At 40.9% G+C, this 22,245-nt stretch overlaps 1 protein-coding gene across 2 annotated transcripts in view; it reads left to right on the top strand.

The window, feature by feature from the left end:
* The window catches only part of GUCY1B1 (guanylate cyclase 1 soluble subunit beta 1), a 47,757-nt gene that overhangs the window by 15,195 nt on the left and 10,317 nt on the right, over positions 1–22,245 (top strand). The window contains exons 4-8 of one of the 2 annotated variants that reach the window (XM_032633562.1): positions 64–182; positions 13,402–13,599; positions 16,524–16,754; positions 18,004–18,120; positions 19,086–19,219. In XM_032633562.1, the coding sequence (XP_032489453.1) occupies positions 64–182; positions 13,402–13,599; positions 16,524–16,754; positions 18,004–18,120; positions 19,086–19,219 (799 nt within the window). The remainder of the gene's footprint in view (positions 1–63; positions 183–13,401; positions 13,600–16,523; positions 16,755–18,003; positions 18,121–19,085; positions 19,220–22,245) is intronic. The other variant, XM_032633563.1, reaches the window with a different exon arrangement.

Here is a 22,245-nt window from a genome sequence, read left to right as displayed (position 1 = left end):
CCACTAACAATTTTCCATCTCTAATATATTTTCTTTCTGTTGCCTCTCAAATCTACAAACTAGATCTCAATGCTGGAGAAATCCTCCAAATGTTTGGGAAGATGTTTTTCGTCTTTTGTCAAGAATCTGGTTATGACACAATCCTGCGTGTGCTGGGATCTAATGTCAGAGAATTTCTGCAGGTGAGCAGTTTGAGGTCCTGGAGCTAAAAGTTCTGAGGTTTTGATTTTCCAATGTAGTCTCTAGAATCCTTTTATTCAGCCAGCTGGATGAGTGTCTAACTGCTGAAATGGAATCATAGTGACATTTTCCCTAATTCCCGTAAAATAATAATTATTGGATGGTCTTGAATACATTTTAGCATCTTTCCTTCATATTTTTTCTTTAATTTTTGGTACTGATGCTGAATACTCAAGTTGTAAAGTAGTGGTCTCTGAAAGACTCAACATGTTGTGATCTTTGCAGCTGCCTCTTTAAAAAGAGTTCTTTGTGCTAGGAGCTGTGGTTTTATGTACATAACGTGGGCTTACTTTCTACTTGCAAGGCACTCCGAGTTTGCATAGCGTAATTAAAGAGTGTATCAGTATCTGTGATGTTCTACCTGAAGCTCGCTGCTTCGGAGAATGCACCTGCCGCCAAAACAGATTTGAGAATCATTGCTGCCGGTTACATATTAGTGAATCTCCTCTGGAGAGGAAAATAGGAAACTGTCCAAAGGCAGTCTCAGGTGAAGTCAAAGGTAAATAATGACGTCAAAGGCCTTTGTCTTCTGGTTAAAATTACCTTATTTTTTTTTTTATTATTATACTAGCAAATGACACATTAGGTGGGAGACTATTTTGGGACTGACTGTCCTATTTTAAGCGCAGGCATTTGTGAGACCCTCTTCTTGAAATGTGTTAACATTGAATGTTATGTGGTTGTTTGTAAAGGGTATTTCTAAACTGGCCGCTGAAAGCAGCCAGGTCTTGCTGGAAAATGATGTCAGTGCAATACTAGCTGAACCGGAGCCCAGTCTTGGGGGAATGTAAACCACTTGCAGTCCAGCTGCATTATTGATTTAACAGCCAAAATAAGAACTGTAGTGTTTAATCAAAATGTTGGTGGTTTACATAGTGACATTTTTCTTATAAACTAAAAACAGCCTTAAATCAAGATGGAAACTGGTTTGTGGTCCCTGCCATGGATTTACGAAACTACTGGTGTCCGAAAAAGCTGCCACTTCCAAAGGAAGTAGCTGCCAGGAGATACTTAAATGAACCTTTAACAGGTTGTATCTAAATGGATTACTTTACATGGATTAAAGTTTGAGATGTACAAGTATTTTGGCATTTGGGGGTTTTGAATACATTTCCATTTTTAATACTTCTGTTGACTGCCGTCACCTCAGCTAAGTTTCAGTTGCAGTTCCTCTCCCTTAATTTTAACATTGTCAGTGGCCACATCTGTGTCAACAAATGGTTTACTTTTTTTTTTTTTTTTTTTTACCCTTTACTCATTGTGACCGACTGCTAGGTGTGTAGTGGGACAGCAGAGGATGGGCAGCTCCGGAGGTTTCTCCTGTTCTAGAGCTGCCCTGCCCGGCAGGATGGTCTCCACGTGAACGCTCAGCCTGTGAAACATGCTCTGGGTAAAACACACACCAGGCTTCGAAAAGAATGCAAATAGCTCCTACCTAGTTGATGTTGATTACATGGTGAAATGGTAAAATACTGGAAATGCTGAGTTATATAAAAATGTATCATTGACGTTTATTTCACGCAGCTCTTTTTCCTTTTTTAAACATGGCCACTAGAAAATTTAACATGACCTGAAGACTAATATTTGTGACTTGCCTTAATGGCTGTTAATGCCTTTTACTTTCCCTGGGCAGCATTATTTTAAATAGTCCTGAGTCTGTTTTCCTCAAAGTCAATAGGCATTTTAGTTAATATACCTTTAAACTACACACGATTTTATTTTATTTTTTTCTTTCAGTGCCAGTGTGAACAATGAGGAAACTGGAAAGTTAGAGTACTGTAAAGTTTTCATCAGTATTATCTATTTTTGATTGAATTGTTTTTTTTTCCTGGTTTTGAAATTAATATCTTAATGGCAAATTGGCTACATTAACATACTGCTTTCCTTAAAAGTAGATATTTGTGTTATGAGTAGGTTAATTACAAACAAATTAAATGGACCATTTTTCTGTAAGACTGACTATGAAATAAAGCAACTGATTTTCTTAAATTGTTTTAAGATCCTAGCTTGCATTTAAAAATTGACGTTTTTCATTACATAAAATAATAAAACGTTCTTCATGGTAGACTTTAAAGAGTTAGATAAACTGGGCCTTATTCTAAGGATCGTTAAAAGATTATTTTTGTCCTTCACCACCTGACTTTACACAGTCACTAAATCCTTAGACTCTACGTCGTAAGTACTGAATTTTCAGAATCCTACCACTTTTCTTCATTTCCCTACCCTTCCGTGGGACAGTCTGCCATTATCTACAGTGACGGATCGGTTTCCCCATCTCTCTGCATGACCCCTCCAGCTCCTCTCCATTCTGTAACTAGTGACTTTTCTGAAATGCACATAAACCTCCTCCCATCAGTTACTTGCTTAAACCCTTCAGTGATTCCCAATTGCTCACTGGAAGTGTAAAAAGCAACTAAAATAATTGAAACTACTCACATCCCCGTCTATCTCTCCTCTTACGCTCCCCCAGCCCAGCCAAACAGGACTTCTTCCAGAACGTTTTTTGTTTTTTTGTTTTTTTTTTAAACTTGCTCTCTCTGTCCTCTGCGCGTTTGCACTTGCTCTTCCCTTTGTCTGCAACACTGTTCCTGCTCCTTTTCAGCTGGACCTGTCCTCTTCATCCTGCTGGTCAAATTACTTCTTCCAGGAAGGCTCCCCTCCTCTCTCCTGGCTCTACCCTGTTTGAATCAGGGAACTGACATTTCTCACGTTTTCACAGTACATCTATTTCCTCACCCATAGGAGGTCTCGCACCGTAGATCATTTCCTGTTTGGGGCTGGAATGTAAATGCCATGAGGCCAGAGGTCATGTGTAGTCTCTTAATGATGGTATCATCACAGACTTTATCTGGGAATGAAAGAGCATTTTTTAAAATGAATATTTGATGTTTATACAAAAATAGGAAGCAAATACCCCAATAGCTCAAGATTAATTTTTTATTAAGAATAATAAAAATCCATTTTGAGTGAGGCTATATAACTTTGTTTAGAGATCGATTATAGATTGAAATATAGTCTAGACCGATTTCTTCTTCATGCGGGCGTGGCATATTACTGTTTATTCATTAACATACAAGTGACATTACTTGTATCTATTGAAACTTTTAAAATGTTTGTCCTAACATTTCCATCTGAGGCTCTCAGGCAACAAGAAACTAGCTACTGAGATTGTACCACGGTAGACCACTGGCCATGCGTCAGGCTGGGTTCCTTCATCCACTCCCATCCTTCTGAGGAGGGCTTCCTTGGGGGGTGTCTCTCCCGGCCTCTCAGTGGGATACATTATTAACAGCAACTCCCTATTAAATATACATATTTTTGCTTTTCTTGAAATAATTTTTAAGTTTTCTGAGTACCAGGCACAGCATATAACAGGCAATCAATAAAGAGTCTTCAAATGGTAGAATTAGTTAATTCTGAGTTCTTTGTGTATACTTTTTATTTGGCCCAGGCTGTATTGTCCAGATAATACCTCTGTTCCTTTATGCACATTTTATACTCAAGGAGATGCTGTATAGATAGTATCTGTAGTTTAGTTCCGGAAAAATGTTTGTTTCTCTCATGGATTTTGTCATTTCCTTTGATTAGTGAACTTTAACAATTTACCAGCTTGAATAATGGGCCGTTCTCCTTTGAAAGGCTTGGCTGCCAATAGCAAATTCCCGGCTCTGCTTACACACTCTCCCTTGCATTTTCAAAGTCATTTTAAGAATTTTTACATCATGCCTATTTTTAGTCTACCTCAAGACTTTCACAGAAAGAGCTACACATCTTAAATGGATAATGTAATAAAATACAGGTTTTAGAGGAAACTTTTATCACACAATTTGGAATTGATTTTTGTTAAATGTCCTATGAAACCATCAGTTTGTGGACTATTGATAAAAGTAGATAGCCCTTGCAATTAATTATTATCCTTTTGCTGATTTAGCAACCGAAAACATGATTTATCAAAAACAGTTAAACAAGGGACTTCCCTGGCGGTCCAGTGGTTAAGACTTTGTGCTCCCAATGCCGGGGGTACAGGGGGTTCGATCCCTGGTCAGGGAACTAAGATCCCACATGTGGTGTGGCCAATAAAATAAAATAAAATAATAAGTAGAGAAGAAAAAAAGATAAACAAGAATAGGAAGACATTTTGATTTAGATTTTTGGATTTTACACATTTTATCTGGATTTATTGTCTTAAAGGCAAGACTATATTTCAGCAAGAACCTTTTCTCTATTCTGCCACTTCCTTATTCTCAACTTAGGAATAAAGTGTGGTTTCATGCTGCTGCTGTAGTAAATTTCTATCGGAAGCTTCTAGTGTATTGATTAAAAGAATGCAGAGAACAGATGGGATTTGAAAGCTCCATGAAACACACAGCTGGTAAGGAATGTCCAGTCCGATGGTATTCCCAGCCTGAGCCACGCTCCCCTTTACTTTCTGATGCCCTGTTGCGTTGCTGCAGATTGTCTCTTCCCCAACTAGCCACACTACTGTCTCCCATCTCACATCCTCTCCTGCAGTGTGGTTGTGCCTCTCCCCCATGAGAGGGTGGAGTCCCCTTCCCATGGGTCTGGGTTGGCTTTAGTGATTATTTGGCCAGTAGAATATGGCAGAAGTAACATTCTGATACTTACTTCCTAGGCTAGTTCATAAGAACTCTTGAAGCTCCCATCTGAGTATCTGGGAGCATTTGCTCTTGGAAGGTTCCCTGTAGGAACCCAGCCCGTGACACGAGACGCCCAAGCCACAGGAGGGGCCTGTGCAGGCCCTCGGACAGCGCTGCTGGCTGCGCTCTCAGCTGTTACGATGAGTCCGTCCCAGCCTCTGTCTCACTCCAACCCGAGGACTTCCCACCTGAGTCCAGACAGCCCACAAAACCATGAGAAATATTATTAGCGTGTTAAGCCAATAAGTTTGGGGTGCTTTGATACGCAGCGGTGGATAATTGGGACAGCACTCTGTGTGTTGTTTTTCCTTTTATGTTTTGTGTCTGTTAGTGTGTGTGTACATGTGTACCTGTATTTACGGATGGATGAATAGAGCTTTGAGTTGTCCATGTTTGAAGAGATGAGATGGTATACGACCTCTGGGTCTGTAACCCAAGTCAGTCCACACAGCAGGGCTACTGATTCATTTCCGGTGGTGTCTTGTTATTTATTATGTTATATATTTTTTACTTCCCCAGTAATTTTACAGAGGTAAAATGAAACCTAAATGAGCGTGGGAAGCTGACTATTGAAAAATAAAGGAGCAATTTGCAGTCTTAGAGACCAGTCAGGATTTAAATTATGAGCCTGCTTAAATATGCATAGGAATCTCAGTGGAATAAGCAAACAAATATTCTGTCATTGTTCACTGGAAACGCTGGCTTCTTCCACTACTTTGGGTTTGGTGGCGTTTTCACTTACTTTCCCGGTTCATAGACCTAAGAGTCTTCTGCCAGGGCCTTTGTTCAGCCTGCAACGGGATCTTCTTCAATCTGTGTCGGCTCCAGGGTTTGGCTTCTAAAAGACTACACTGTAATTTGGCCAGCCCGCCAGGAGCCATCTGGGGTTGATGGCTGATCTGAAAGTCTTACATGTTTGTGCAAAGTGTTATTTCGGGAAATGGGATTTTTCCTGAACAGCTGTGAAATTCTAATATTTCCCTAAATTATTTATAATGTTTCTTAGAAAAAAATGCACCGTTCATTTTATTTTTAACTTTTGAATTTCAAGAAGAGCTTTTCTCAAAGTCCCAAACACCAATTTCTATAACCTGTGTCTACCTGAAAAAAAAAAAAAAAAAAACGCACAATGTAAGAGCCATGAGTTGAGTTGATTTGGTGTCTTGCTGAGGACTGTAGCCAGGGACACAGCCTCTCGGGTGACTCTGAGAAACCGTGGCACAGATGGAAGGGGCAGGTCAGTGTGTATGTGGTGTTGGTGAAGGGGTATGTGTAGTCAGGCGCACGTCTCGGTACCAGGCGTCTGCTGGCCACCAGGAGCAGGGATCTTAGTTAATGGCTTTAGTGCTCTTCTGAGTGGTGGAAGATGCAAGAATCCAGGCTCCTCAGAATTTCCTAACTACCTGAGAGCCTGTTCTGACATTTTTTTCATCCCTGATCTTCACTCTGAATTCTTTCCTGGGTGTATTGAAGGTCAGCAACTGCAGGGGCTCAACGACTAAATTCTTGTAGAACCAGGCGAGGAGTGACATCCCTTAGTTGGCATCTGCAGTTTTAAAGTTGACATGCTAGAACTCTTGAAGGAAGATAATATTTTAGAATTCTAAGAATTTTTTCTTTGAATAACTCGTATATATTTTCACAATTTTACAAGGTATTGATTGTCAGAAGTTGTATATGAACGAGATTTTTTTAAACATGAATTTAAAGGCAGTATTATAATAAGTGAAATAGCTTACACACGTAATTCTATGACTTTGCCTTTTTTTTTTAAATTAAATTTTCTCTTGAGAGGATGGTAATGATAACTATAAGTTTTAAAAATATCACCATTTAAATATTTTTAGTGACTCTGGTACAATTTCTTTTTAAATAAGGCCTTACATTATTTCTTTTAAAAAAGACTCCCTGTAGCTTTTCGGTTGGAAGGCTGTTTCTCAAGGAGCAGCTTTAAGTAGAAAAGGCACAAAAGTATCATTAAACGTTGACCCTTACTTGCTGTGAGCTCGTGCTACTCACGCCCGGACCTGCCGCTTCCCGGTATGTAGGGGTGACTTTTCTGCTACTCACGTCCGGACTTACCGCTTCCTGGTATGTAGGGGTGACTTTTACGCTACTCACGCCCGGACCTGCCGCTTCCCGGTATGTAGGGGTGACTTTTCCACTTCCGGACCTACCGCTTCCCGGTATGTAGGACTTTCCCACTTCATCTGCGTCTTGCACGTTTCCGTTTTTCACATTCAGATTCTAACATAACATCTTTCTTCTGAAACTTAAAATGCTTTTCAAATTGCACGACTCTCACAAGTAAATATTGGTCTTGCTTTTCAGAAGTGTGAGGAATAGAAAGAAAGGAAATGCTGTCCCTCATCCTCTTTCCTTAAAAACAGGGAGGTTTGCAGTGACTGAGTTTTAAGATTCTTTCCAGCTCTAGACTGCAGTAATGCTCTCAAGTAACACAGACAGCTCCCTTCTCCCCATCCCCTAGAATAAGGACTCTTTTTTTCTTTTAATTAGTCAATTGATTTTTTTGGCCATGCTACTCTGGCTCTGTGTTTGCGGGGTCTCAGCTCCCCGACCACGGATTGAACCCAGGCCACGGCAGTGAAAGCCCGGAATCCTAACTACCAGGCCGCCAGGGACCTCCCTAGAATAAGGATTCTTGAATGCTGAAAAATCTCTCTCTCTCTCTCTCAACACTTTCAAGGCAGGGTCTTACTACACCCATTTATGTGCATCATTTAGGAATTTTTAATTAGATGCCCTGGAAACAGGGGAATGAGGTAGTTAATTCCCGGAAAACTTTGCCTCTGTAAGTATGTATAAGCTTTATTTGTGCCATGCATATTACAAAGAGAAATTTTGCATTTAATTTGAAGCATTCCAAGATCTTTAAAAATATGGAACTTCAAAGTAATATTTCTCAGAGGATTAATAAATTCTCTTGGTCCTAAATCTGTGGGGTGTACTAAATCCCAGGACGCCAGCACTAGTTTTTTCTTCTGTAAATGATAAAGGCTGGAGGACTTAGCAGTAGCAGAATTCCTGAGAAACAGTACATTCATCTTGCTTGTAGAAAAAGCAGTAAAATGATACCAGGACATTCAGAGAAATGAAATGGAAACCTCAGACCAACCTTTTGCATCTTGAGGCAAAGTAGATGAATGAACCTGCTCTCTGTTCCTTTCCTGTTTCCTAGCATCATAAAGCTAAGGAGAATGACATGAAAGCGTATTTGAGGTTTGCTTTACTGTTTCCTGGGAATCTACTTGTGCTGAAATACATGCATTTATATTTTTTTCTTTCTCTTATTTGTGTACTTCTTTGTAACTAGCCATTCAGCTCTTTTCTTTGTGTAGCCACCTCCATGGGTATATTTAGAAATAAAACAAAACCAGTTTTAATTGAAACTCATTTTCCAAAATATATTGCTACAACCATGTGGACGAATAATTAGCTTTGTATAGATGGTGTTATAAAATGTAGACAGACAAGGTTTTTCTCTTGGCTATTTTGAGTATCTTCGTTGTGGCCTTTGAGGTTCCTGCAAACAATTATAGTCTGTGAAGAAAGTACATTTTTAGCAGTACAGATGTACTCAGTTGAAAATAATTTAATATATAATCATGAATTCCATTTCTCATAATAGGCAGTGGTAATCACTTCAATTTTGAGAGAGTAAGACCCAGTAAGGGAAACTGTAACTAAAGAAATCCCAGGAGTACTTTTTATGGTTAGATACTACCTAAAGAAAATCAATATTACATTAAGTAGTGTTAAATCTTTTATGCTCCAGGAAAGCACTTTAGTTGTCTAATTAATAGCAAACTCGACAAAACAGTCAATCCCTGGAGAGTTGGTTACCACAGAGACTTATTAAAAGATTGACATGACCTCGTGTCTTGATTTCCCACTTGCTTTGAATTGATAAATTTAAGCAACATTTTATTATTAATACTTTAGCATTAACAATACCTTTAAGGCAAATATTAAATTAAAATGGCATTATTTAATTGAATTACTTAAATTAAAATGTCCCCACATTTAGGGAGCAGTGCATGTCCCTGTGTGACTCCTGGCCCATCTCTCGCTTTCTTTAGCATCAGTGATGCAGAGAAGGTGAATGGTACCATCGGTACCGCCTCCTGCCATCTGCTTACCTGCGTGTAGAAATGTGCTCATATAATGTGACACAAGATGAAAACAGGTGAGTGTGAAAGTAATCTAGGCATATTGACTTAAGATGTACTGTATGTGAACATTTTATAGAAAAGAAATTGAAAAAAAATAAACTACATATTTCAAGTTACCGTTTGGCTCATTTTTAAATATTTTCCTGAAAATGAGCCGCAGCACAGTACCCGGGCCTGACTACGTTAGGAAATTATTTTAGGAACAAGGACAGAAATTTAAGTTAGCAGCAACAGGCTGAATTTTGACTTTGCGGGAAACACATACGAAACTCTCTTGATGGCCTTTTTTCTCACCAGCTTTTCTGTGACAGCGTTTTTGCAGCATCAGCAGACGTGTAAGGGGTCTGGCAGGGTTATGAGGGGCAGTTTTCGTGTCTCCCTTCCCAGGAAAGGATTCCCGTGGGAAGACCTCGTCATAGGAAAACCCTCCGTGTTACTTAGCAAGTGAAGTCGTCTCAGGCCTTCCGCTGCTCGAGGTTTCTGTAGACTGTCCGCCCTTAGCATCTGCCGTGTTGGGTTCCTTTTACCTGGCAACGGCAGCCTGTGGAGCAATCAGGACCAATTGGTATTTGAGTTAAGAACTGGCCTGACTTGATTATAACAGGTGGAACTGGGGGGCAGAAAACCAAATTTTAGCCCTAGGCCTGAAGGCATTTCAAAAAGAAGCCAGCTCCACCCGTTGAGGGGACTTGAGCCATGTATCCCAATCAGAATGTCAGCCTTCGTGACCTCAGCTCTTACCTGCACTCTGCGTCCTTGGACCCCGTCCTTTAGTCTAACCCTAACCCTCGTAGGCACCCAAAGCCACTCTGCACATTGGTTTGTGATCTAAACCATGAACCGCTTACAGTCCGGGCCCGTGTGGTGCAGACCTGGGCCGGCCCTGCCCCCCGCCCCCAGCTGCAGCGCACAACCTGCGTGACTCACGCGCAGCGCACATGCTTTATACGCTGCACAGACAGCGCACGGATCAGTGTTTGGCGACGCAGGGCCGCACGTGCCCTCAGGGAGCCACCTCCTGCCATACTCGTGCCGCGTCCTAACTGACGTCTTACTGGATCCTTGTTTCCCTAAACTGGCCTCTCTGAGACATCTGGAACGAGGACCGTCCTTCCGTTTTGGCCCCTTTCCACACCTCCTTTTCAGATGTGCTCCTTGAGGCTCAGGGCATCCCGAGATCGTTTTGCTTTTCCCAATCTCTTTAGTAATAATCACCAGTTATTGACAGGTTCCTATTTGGTGAATTAGCTGTTTTACTGCTACCATGACAAATGCCCACAACCTAAGTGCTTAAAACAACACACATTATTATCCTGCATTTGCGTAGGTTGGGAGGCCATAGGGGTCTCCCTGGACCATGGTCAGGGGCCAGCAGGGCTGCGGATGGGGATGGGGGATGGGGAAGATTTCCTCGCTCGTTCGGGTGTAGGCAGAATTCAGCCCCCGGGGCCAGACGTAGGGCTGTGGACCAGTTTCCTTACCGGCCATAAGGGGGCGGTGGGGGGGGGGCTTTCTCCCCAGGCCCTGCATACGGTGTCCTGTTCCTCAGACCCTGTTTCCTCCTCAGTTCCCACATCCCTCCCTGCAACCAGGAAAGGTTCTTGGCACCTAAGGACTCAGTCGCTCATGGGGTTAGGCTGGGGCCCAACCATAATCTTCCCAAGCAAGGTCCATAACCTTAGTGCCATTTGCAAAATCTCTCTTGCCACGTGAGGTAACGTGTTCAAAGGGACGAGGTCTGGGATCTTGGGGACACCATTATTTTGCCTACTACATCTGGGGCGGGCTCATGCTTTGTATACATCACTTTAGTTATTTCCATTTTATCAGAAGAAATCAAGCCTTAGAAAGGTTGGGTAGGTTGGCTACATTATCATGAAATGACAGTGTCATGATTTAAATCCAAGTCTGCTTGATTATTTTTATTATTATTATTTAGTTATTTTTTAAATAGTTGAATTTTTTTTCATTTTTCTTTTTTTTTGGCCACACCATTCAGCTTGCGGGATCTTAGTTCCCCAACCAGGGATCTAACCTGGACCCTCAGCAGTGAAAGCACAGAGTCCTAACCACTAACCACTGGACCACCAGCAAATTCCCAAAGTCAGCTTGATTTTTTTTTATAATAAGTGATTAATTTTATATTTGGGTTTTTTAAAAACATCTTTATTGGAGTATAACTGCTTTACAATGGTGTGTTAGTTTCTGTTTTATAACAAAGTGAATCAGTTATACATATACATATGTTCCCATATCTCCTCCCTCTTGCGTCTCCCTCCCTCCCACCCTCCCAATCCCACCCCTCTAGTGGTCACAAAGCACCGAGCTGATCTCCCTGTGCTGTAAGGCTGCTTCCCCCTAGCTTCTAGTTTACATTTGGTAGTGTATATATGTCCATGCCACTCTCTCACTTGGTCCAAGCTTCCCCATACCCGCCGTGTCTTCAAGTCCCTTCTCTACGTCTCTGTCTTTATTCCTTCTAAAGCCACCTTGCTCTTAACTCCTGTACCATGCTCTGCTATGTGTGTGCGTTCTTATATTTGTGCAACACACACACACACACACACACAACACGCATTATGAATTAAGTGTTGGAAAGCCATGTTGCACCCAGTCAGGAGTATCGTTTGTACCATTTCTTCTGGTGATCTTTAAACAAACTTTTTTTTTTAATATTAGAGAGTAATACAAGAAAGTGGGGAATTTGGTACATTCTAAATGAATCAAAAAAAATTAATCACAAGGCTATCAGAACAGAAAATATTTATTCGCAAATTTATTAGTTTTCCAAGACTTCAGTTCCAAAAGGTTCAATTTCACAGGTTAGCTATGAGGCTCTACCTTGCTTAGAGACTATAAATGAACATGAAGAAATTATACTGATATAATTTCTAAAATAATTTTAATTACTAAAATATTATTTCACAAAGAGTATGCTTATATTTTCATATGCTTACAACTCTGATGTAGTTTTTGAATTAATAGTCAAGTTTTAGGATTGTAGTGGAAACAAAGTGTAACACGTGATCACTTCGGGCATTCCATGCTGGTTATCATAACAAATATACAACTGCCCCAGACTCTTGTAAATATGCATACCTTTGTCTTAGCTCATAACTGTGTTTCTTTTTTCTGCTTCAGGTATCCGTTTTACACCCCCTTGTTTGTTTACCTTCTTTAAAATATTTCCACTGGTAGCAGTCACAGATGTTTTTCTTTTTTTTTAATTTATGGAAATAAATTAAATTTAAATTAAATTTAAATTTAATTTATGGAAATTAAATTTCTGCTGTACAGCAAAGTGATTCAGTTATCATATATATACACATTCTTTTTCATATTCTTTTTTTAATGCAAAGGTTTATTTATTTAAATTTTGTTTATTTTTGGCTGCGTTGGGTCTTCATTGCTGCATGCGGGCTTTCTCTGGTTGCGGCGAGCGGGGGCTGCTCTTCGTTGCGGTGCACGGGCTTCTCATTGCGGTGGCTTCTCTTGTTGCAGAGCACGGGCTCTAGGCACGCAGGCTTTAGTAGTTGTGGCACACGGGCTTAGTTGCTCCACGGCATGTGGGATCTTCCTGGACCAGGGCTCCAACCCGTGTCCCCTGCAGTGGCAGGCGGATTCTTAACCACTGCGCCACCAGGGAAGTCCTCATATTCTTTTCCACTATGGTTTATTACAGGATATTGAATACAGTTCCCTGTGCTCTACAGTAGGACCTTGTTGTTTATCTGTCCTATACACAGTAGTTTGCATCTGCTGACCCCGAACTCCCAGTGCATTCCCCCCTGCCCCGCCTTGGCAACCACAAGTCTGTTCTTTATGTCTGTAAGCCTGTTTCTCTTTCATAGATATGTTCTTTTGTGTCATATTTTAAATTCCACATATAAGTGATGTCATATGGTATTTGTCTTTGATGTACTTCATTTTGTGTGATCATCTCTAGGTCCATCCATGTTGCTGCAAATGGCATTATTTCATGCTCTTTTATGTCTGAGTAGTATTCCATCATATATATATAGGTGACGTGTGTGTGTGTGTGTGTGTGTGTGTGTGTGTGTGTGTGTACACCACATCTTCTTTATCCATTCACACAGATGTTCTTAATTTCATCACCTTAGTTTCAAGTTCTCCGTGGTTCTTGCCTTACCGACATCTGGATGCAGCAGGGAAGGCTGTGCCCTGTGCAAGTTCGCATGGCCCGTGGGCACCTGAGCTCAGACCTGAGTCTGCTTCCTCAGCCTTCTCTCCCGAGGGCAGCTGCCGCATGGGAGCAGGACCTACTCATCACTCTGTCCTCTTCCTTGCAGAACCTCGATGCCCTGCACGACCACCTTGCTACCATCTACCCGGGTATGCGGGCACCTTCCTTTAGGTGCACCGATGCAGAGAAGGGCAAAGGGCTTATCCTGCACTACTACTCAGAGAGGGAAGGCCTGCAGGACATTGTCATCGGGATCATTAAGACGGTAGCTCAGCAGATCCACGACACTGAAATAGACATGAAGGTAATGGTCAGTACCTGGGGCTCTTCTGGGCACACGTGACATGCGGGGTGTTAGAAAGGTGCTCCGAACGTGCCCCTGGTCAGCGCTGCTACTGGCGCTCAGCAGGGGTAGTACCAGCCGTAACACTGGCAGTCTTCTATATTTGGCTTGGAATGCATACACAGGGTAGTTTTTCCTTGTGGGAACAGATTTTTCTTTCTAATTATATATATTGCTCAAGGCAACGGGAAATTTAATTTGCATTTCCTGTGAGCTCACACTAGCTGGGAAGCAGGAGGACCTTTGTCTGGCTGAGCTGTGGCCTTCAGAATACAAAAAAAAAACCCTGTAACATGGACACGTTCTAAAATAATATGAGATGAAGTATTATTTTACTGGGTTTGTGTGTGTGTGTGGATTTTTTGGTCTGTCCCTGAAATGTGGTTTGAATATTTCATTTTTGTGGGCTAAAACCTTTGCTTTTTTTTTTTTTTTTTTAAATTAGATCACTTGGTAAAAGAAACTGGTCTCAGACTTTAAAAAATGTGTTGCTGTTGAGAATTCACACTCTCAGTTTTGAGTGATAATTTCAAGGTATTGATACAATAGCTGTGCAATGAAGGGAGCCATCATTTTTCCTTATTTCTATTCCAGAGTCGCTCCCAGGGAGCCATCATTTTTCCTTATGTCTAATTCAGAGAGTCGCTCCCAGGGAGCTGTGTTTTGTGTGCTCAGCCCCAGGAGACATTCTTCAGTGGCCCTAGGTTTGAGAAAAGTGGGCCGAGGGTACCCTATTTCGGTTTGCTTTCTTTATGGAAAATCTAATAGGCAGTGCTTTCTTAGATCTATAGTTACATTCTAACATGTATGGGAAGCCCACAGTATTACACAAATAGAAATTGTAACATTTAAATTGATTAATTTAGAAAAGTATGCCGTATATTTAATCTAGTAATGTCACATGAGATTTCACGGGTGTTTTTACTTTCAAGAGTTGGTGTCATTTTTTACGTGATCCCCAGGTGCATCCTTAGTTTCTCTACAACTAGAAAGTGGGAGTATGGATAGCGTAACATTATCAGATCCAGAGACATTTAAAAACTTGGGTCAAGGATTGAAATTCACCCGTGATTAGGAATCTCACTGGAATTCAATTAAAATTGTATACGCCTTTCATTTCCAGCTCTGGATCCCGACACCGAACTAACACTTCACTTATAGTACCTGAGCCTGTATCACGGGGGTTGTAAACACTGGGTCTGCTCTTGGTTTGTTCATTACGTAGCCAAGCTGAGCAAGAAGTAAGGGCATAGAAACGTCAGGAAAGCAGCATAAACTGGGCACCCTTGGAAACTGCAGTTGCCATGGTTATTAGAGCCTTTGGTATGGGAGGTTGACAGCAGTAGCGCTCTGTATAATTATGGGGTTCACTTTATACATCCCACTTACACAGTGTGGGTTGTCTTGTGACCTTCAGTTATTCAAGTATTCCAATATAGATGTCTGAAATATTTGCATTTGGTAATTATATTTGGTATATTTAATGTTTTTCAAAGGTACTGTTTTAATTTCCTGAGGTATTCTTATGTTGAATCCCTAAGTTTAATAGGTCCAGAGCTACCAGACAATTTAACTACTTCAGGAATATTAGACCATGTCATGAAGGTGATATACGAAGGAGAGGTTAAAAACATGATCAGAAAAGCTGTTCATTTCGCTGATTTAACCAAGGCAAAAGGGTATAATTGAGGAATTCATTAGTAAATTTAGGTTGCATATAAGTCAGTTCTTCTAGCTGAAATGGAAACACAGCAGAACATCCAAATTTTAAGATTGTTTTGTTTTCTTTATGAGACTTTAGGGAAATTAATCTTCATGGGGCAGAATTTTCCAATCATAAATAAGAATGCTAATCTTTCAGCAGTGTAGTAGGTTAGTGTGACAGTTTTAGTAGTAATATCCTGATTTCACCGTGAAACTACATTTGGGAAAACATACACAATAACGTCCATATTAATTGAGATTTGTTCTTAAGTGTCAGAGTTGGCTGCAGTGAACTAAGGAAGAAAGTGAAAAAGAGCAATGTTTTGCCTTCATTTAGCTGCAACTGAAGAAATATTCATTCAGCTGTTTCCCATTTTGATCTGGCCGCAATTTGAGATATGGTTTTTTCCCTTTATAAGAGGATGTGTTGGTTGAAGTTTCTTAAACTCGAAAGGAAAAATCTTTTTTAAAGCTTAATCATTTGTTTGCCTGTGAATAATATTTAGAAACGTAGTTATTCTTTAGAGAGCTTCGCTCGTGATCATGATTACTCCCATAGAATAAAGTCCTAGATTTGGAATTAAATCAAAAAAGGTAATTTGGGGAGGGGGGATTTTTATGCATTTTGTCGATCTGTTCTTCAGAAAGATTAGTCAAAATACCCCCATTAGTGGCATGTGAAATGACTCTTCTTCTGTATCCTACCTCATTTGGTACTGTAATTTTTATATACTTGCCGATTGATGGATAAAAAAATGACATGGCATATTAAATACATATTTCTGTCGTTTCATTTCCCTGTTTGTGTGTGTCATTTTTGATCATATTAAACATACCACTCTGTATGATGTGTAGGGCGTCTGCTGTACGTGTGCCTGGCTGAGGGGTGCTGAGCCCACCAGGACAAGGGGGTGCTTTCCCCCAAATTCTACCAAAGAGGCTGCATGGACCACTAGGGTACTCGTACCAGATGTGCTATCTTTCTGTGAATTTACTTAGTCTTCAGATTTCATAAATCAATGTCCAGCAGTAGTTTTCTATGTTAGGCGTGTATAGTGTTTGCATATATTGAATTTTTAAAATTAGCCTGCTAAGTGAAGTTCTCATCACCAGTTTCTTAGGTATTTAGGTATTGTAACTAAATGCAGACAATTAACACCATTTCCCCTTTTGGCATCCAGGTTATTCAGCAAAGAAACGAAGAATGTGATCATACTCAATTTTTGATTGAAGAAAAAGAGTCAAAAGAAGAGGATTTTTATGAAGATCTTGACAGATTTGAAGAAAATGGTACCCAGGAATCACGCATCAGCCCATATACCTTCTGCAAAGCTTTTCCCTTTCACATCATATTCAACCGGGATCTCGTGGTCACTCAGTGTGGCAATGCCATCTACAGAGTCCTTCCCCAGGTAAGAGTACATCACACTCCCTTGGGGCCTGAGACAAAAGGCCACAAAGACACTATCGTTACAGGTGACCATTTGTACCTTTAACCCTTTGCTTATGTATCAGGTAACGTGGAGCACACTGTACGTCACAGAAGTTCCGTAACTACACACTAAGTATGTTTCAGCATACTGCAGCTTTGCCTGGGACAGCTACTTATTTTTTTCGGTTTTAATCACAAGGGCAGTGGGAGAATTCTGTGGGAATAGTGTACTTGTTTTAATGAGGAAGTGAGTAACTTTCCAGTAACAATCAGTTTTCACTTAATTTATTCAACATGGAGCAAACAGTCACTGAATATCTACTGTCTGAAAATAACTTTCAAAATCAACCACTGACATTTGCAGGGAAAAGGAAGGAATTTAAAATACACCAAAGAGGAAAGCGATAGAGGTTACCGTGGGGTTTAGTAGAAAAAGCATCAAAGGACAGCAGTTGGGTGATGCCAGGAATGTACGTTTGACTTGTATTATTATTATTGTTATATTATCTTCTTATTCAGACCTGTTGTCAAGTCCTCTCTTCCTACTTTTTCTTTTCTCTCCGTTTCTGACTTTTGGAATTGCACATGACATGTGTCTGGAGATACTTTTTGCCTGTAATTAAGGACTCTTAATTCAGGATGAACTCCCATGGGATCTGGCATGAACCCGTAAATCTGGAGGCAGAACCATGTGTGGACCGGGCTGTTACGCTGCCTCTGCCTCTCCTCCATTGATGACCTTGACCGTGTCACGTCCCACTTGGCCTGCTTTCCCCTTGTTGTACTGTGAGGCTACACTTAGTGTAAGCAGTCACCCACTTTCCCTTTTATTGGTAATTAGCCGTCTCCCGATAAACTATGAGTGTCGTGGGTGGTTTTGCTATTTAAATTTCATTTTAGGCCGCGGACATCTAACACCTCATGCTACAATTTAAAAGCTAAGTTCCATTCTTTTTTCTTCAAAAATTCTCCTCTTGTTTAGATTAGCTTATATTTGAATATTCGTCCCCTGATTGCACGTTAGGTTTCACGTTCAGGCAACTACTGGATGTTCCTTTAGTTGCCAAGCTGCTTAGATGATGGTGTGAGTCCACAGTTGAGGTCACTTTCCTACAAAATAATTACGATTTTCTATGTTTAAGTGCTGTTGAGCTGGTCTGATCTAATAACTACTATCAGGTCATAAGAATTATTGACTAAGTATCCTTTTCTTTTCATCTGCATTTTAGCTCCAGCCTGGGACCTGCAGCCTCCTGTCTGTCTTCTCCCTGGTCCGTCCTCATATTGACATCAGTTTCCATGGGATCCTCTCACACATCAATACGGTCTTCGTATTGAGAAGCAAGGTAATTGAGATATTATTTCAGTACATGTGAGGAAGTAAGGTCTGTTACAGATTAGAAGTGTTCCACAGGGATAATTAGCTGCAAAAAGATTCTGTGAGATGCAGAAGGTGTAGAGAGAGAAACACCAGAGCCCAAAGGGAGTCCCATTTCAAAGGCAACGGTGCTGATATGGGGGTTGCCCGTAGGGAAGTGGGACCCTCTCCTCTGGTTAGAATAAACGCGTGAGAGTTTGGAGAAGGCCTCGCCCAGGCTGCCCGGGTGCACACCATGAAACCAACACCTTTTACTCAATATACAGCTACAGACTCCTATTTTAGAAATCTGAGGAACTAATAAAGATTTTTTAAACTTCACCCAAAGCCGCTGGTTTGTTGTTCCCTGAATTGTCTGTTATTCTTCAGGGCATTTTTGTGGGGAAATACAAGTGATAACATTTTCATCCAGTTCATAGTTAGTGGTACCCAGATCTCGTAGTTTCTGTTCTTGGGGCTGGTGTAGCCAGAGTGTTCCAGAGGACAAAGCTCATCCTCCCTTCCACCCTCCACCTACAGAGGTCTTCCCCGCACCTACATCCTGTATTTGGAAGCAGCTGCTTCCAGCTGCTCTGTGCATGTAGGGGTGGGCACGGGGACACTGGGTCTGGTCTTTGCTAGAGCCTGGGATTACGTGCTGTGGCCATGGTGGAAAATCAGAAACAAGACTCACTGCAGCTTTCCATAAAGATGTGAAAGTAGCACAGCTACTGTCTTTCTGGGTTCGAAGGAAACAGTCAGTTGGCTTTTCTGCAGTGATGTAAGGCTGTCTGCTTGTTACCTGGCGGACTCTGGTGAAACGCCTCTCCTGTTCTACCTGGGCCGATGTTCTCCCTTACGGTTTGGTGGGAATGAGGTCTCCGTGTCCTTCTCGGCTGAGTCGTTAGGTAGAGACAAAGGCATGAGTGGACGGTTGTGTCTTGCCTTTTCCAGGAAGGGTTGTTGGATGTAGAGAAATCAGAGTGTGAGGATGAACTGACGGGCACTGAGATCAGCTGCTTACGGCTCAAGGGCCAGATGATCTACTTACCTGAAGCAGACAGCATACTTTTCCTGTGCTCACCAAGGTAATCACTTCGAGGTGAATTATAATAGATAGAAGTACCCATCTGACGCTAATGAAGGAGTCCAATATCTTTCTATTCAGTTGTTTCTACAAAGTATGCTTAGACTTCACAACTCTTCTTATACGCCTCTCTATAACAAGGATAACTTCATTGAACATTTGCAATAAACTCGGAAGAAGTCATGTCTTCTGTTTTGTTTGCCGTATCTTAGTCAATTTGCTGAGTGTTTATGCCATTAGATCAGGGGATACCTAATCTGAAGGTAGCTAACTCTGTAGCTTTGTACCTTCCAAAGACACATCATATGTCCATAAGCAAACCTATAAAGCATGTAATGCGATGGCAGAAATACATGGTTATATTTGGCACCAAGAAATTACTTTTCTAATGATTTCTGGATGTAAGCTATTTTATATTAAAACTATTTCACTACTTTAACTGAGATATACTATTCAAAATATAGTTTTAAGTTGACATTTATGTAAATAACGTTATTTATAATAAACATCAGGACTTCCCTGGTGGCGCAGTGGTTAAGAATCTGCCTGCCAATGCAGGGGACATGGGTTCGAGCCCTGGTCCGGGAAGATCCCACATGCTGCAGAGCAGCTAAGCACGTGAGCCACTACTGCTGAGCCTGTGCTCTAGAGCCTGTGAGCCACAGCTACTGAGCCCACGTGCCACAACTACTGAAGTCCACGCGCCTAGAGCCCATGCTCCACAACAAGAGAAGCCACCGCAATGAGAAGCCCGCGCACTGCAACGAAGAGCAGCCCCTGCTCGCCACAACTAGAGAAAGCCCACGCACAGCAACGAAGACCCAACGCAGCCAAAAACAATTAATTAATTAATTTAATAAATAGATATAATAAACATTAGAGGGAAGTAAAACTGTAGGTTGGTATTTTCCCATCGCGACAAGCATTCTACTAGAAGATGCGTGGGAATTCAGAATAAGAAACACATATATAAATTTACTTGAGAGCAGGAGACATAGATAACTATAGAACTTGTTGTTAGGTGATATTTTGTGTATTTATAACTTTGTGCAGGCAAAATGTATGCACATTATTTAGTAACACTCAAGAAAGGATGTTTTGGGCTTCCCTGGTGGTGCAGTGGTTGAGAGTCCGCCTGCCGATGCAGGGGACATGGGTTCGTGCCCCGTTCCAGGAAGATCCCACATGCCGCGGAGCGGCTAGGACCGTGAGCCATGGCTGCTGGGCCTGCGTGTCCGGAGCCTGTGCTCCGCAACGGGAGAGGCCACAACAGTGAGAGGCCCGCATACTGCAAAAAAAAAAAAAAAAAAAAAGAAAGGATGTTTTGGTGGGCTGTTGATTAAAAATTGAGTTTAAAGTCCAGTTGATCACTTTTCATTTAAAGATACTGTCTTAAAATTTCTGAAAAATCAAATGAATTTTGTAACACCTTCCTTGGAAATTATTAATATGGTATTAAAGACTCTATAAGACTAATGATAGGTTTTTCCCCTGAGAATATATATTACGAAAATAAAAGAGACAAAATTAGGGAATATAAACTCTTTATATTTTTTATTAATAAACTCCATTGATCTAACTATATATCTTCAACTGCTATAAATAAGTGTTCTTCCTTCTGCCTCTTTCCAAGTTGAGCATCAGTAGAATGACAGCTTCTCAATAAGGACAGTTTCTACTCATGGAGAGAAAGGTTTCTTTGGAAATAGAAGCAGGAAATTTAGAGTCTACTTGCTAATCACCATATGTAGAAATTGGCTACATAGTGACACACTCACCCGTTGTCATATGGGACCTGCTCATGTGTATAGAGAAACCAGTACTCACACGAAATGAGATCAACTGAAAGCAGTTTTACTTACAAAATAAATAACCCCAAGAGGAAAACAGTTACTGGCACAAAAACAGAAATATAGATCAATGGAACAAGATAGAAAGCCCAGAGATAAACCCACGCACATATGGTCACCTTATCATTGATAAAGGGGGCAGGAGTATACAGTGGAGAAAAAATAGCCTCTTCAATAAGTGGTGCTGGGAAACCTGGACAGCTACATGTAAAAGAATGAAATGAGAACACTTCCTAACACCATACACAAAAGTAAACTCCAAATGGATTAGAGACCTAAATGTAGGACCAGACAGTATAAAACTCTGAGAGGAAAACATATGCAGAACACTCTATGACATAAATCACAGCAAGATCCTTTTTGATCCTAGAGAAATGGAAATGGAGACAAAAATAAACAAATGGGACCTAATGAAACTTAAAAGCATTTGCATAGCAAAGGAAACCATAAACAAGACTAGAAGACAGCCCCTCAGAATGGGAGAAAATATTTGCAAACGAAGCAACTGACAAGGGATTAACCTCCAAAATTTACAAGCAGCTCATGCAGCTCAATATCAAAAAAACAAACAACCCGATCCAAAAATGGGCAGAGACCTAAATAGACATTTCTCCAAAGAAGATACAGATCGCCAACAAACACATGAGAGGATGCTCAACATCACTAATCATTAGAGAAATGCAAATCAAAACTACAGTGAGGTATATAACCTCACACCAGTCAGAACGGCCATCATCAAAAAATGTACAAACAAATGCTGGAGAGGGTATGGAGAAAAGGGAACCCTCCTGCACTGTTAGTGGGAGTGTAAATTGATACAGCCACTATGGAGAACAGTATTGAGGTTCCTTAAGAAACTAAAAATAGAACTACCATATGACCCAGCAATTCCACTGCTGGGCATATACCCTGAGAAAACCATAATTCCAAGAGTCATGTACAACAGTGTTCATTGCAGCTCTATTTACAATAGCCAGGACATGGAAGCAACTTAAATGTCCATCAACAAACAGATGGATAAAGAAGATGTGGCACGTACATACAATGGAATATTACTCAGCCATAAAAAGAAATGAAATTGAGTTATTTGTAGTGAGGTGGATGGACCTAGAGTCTGTCATACAGAGTGAAGTAAGTCAGAAAGAGAAAAACAAATACCGTATGAAAACACATATAT

Source organism: Phocoena sinus, chromosome 5, assembly GCF_008692025.1.
Source record: "Phocoena sinus isolate mPhoSin1 chromosome 5, mPhoSin1.pri, whole genome shotgun sequence".
Classification (NCBI taxonomy): domain Eukaryota; kingdom Metazoa; phylum Chordata; class Mammalia; order Artiodactyla; family Phocoenidae; genus Phocoena; species Phocoena sinus.
This window is presented reverse-complemented; position numbering and strand designations above follow the sequence as displayed.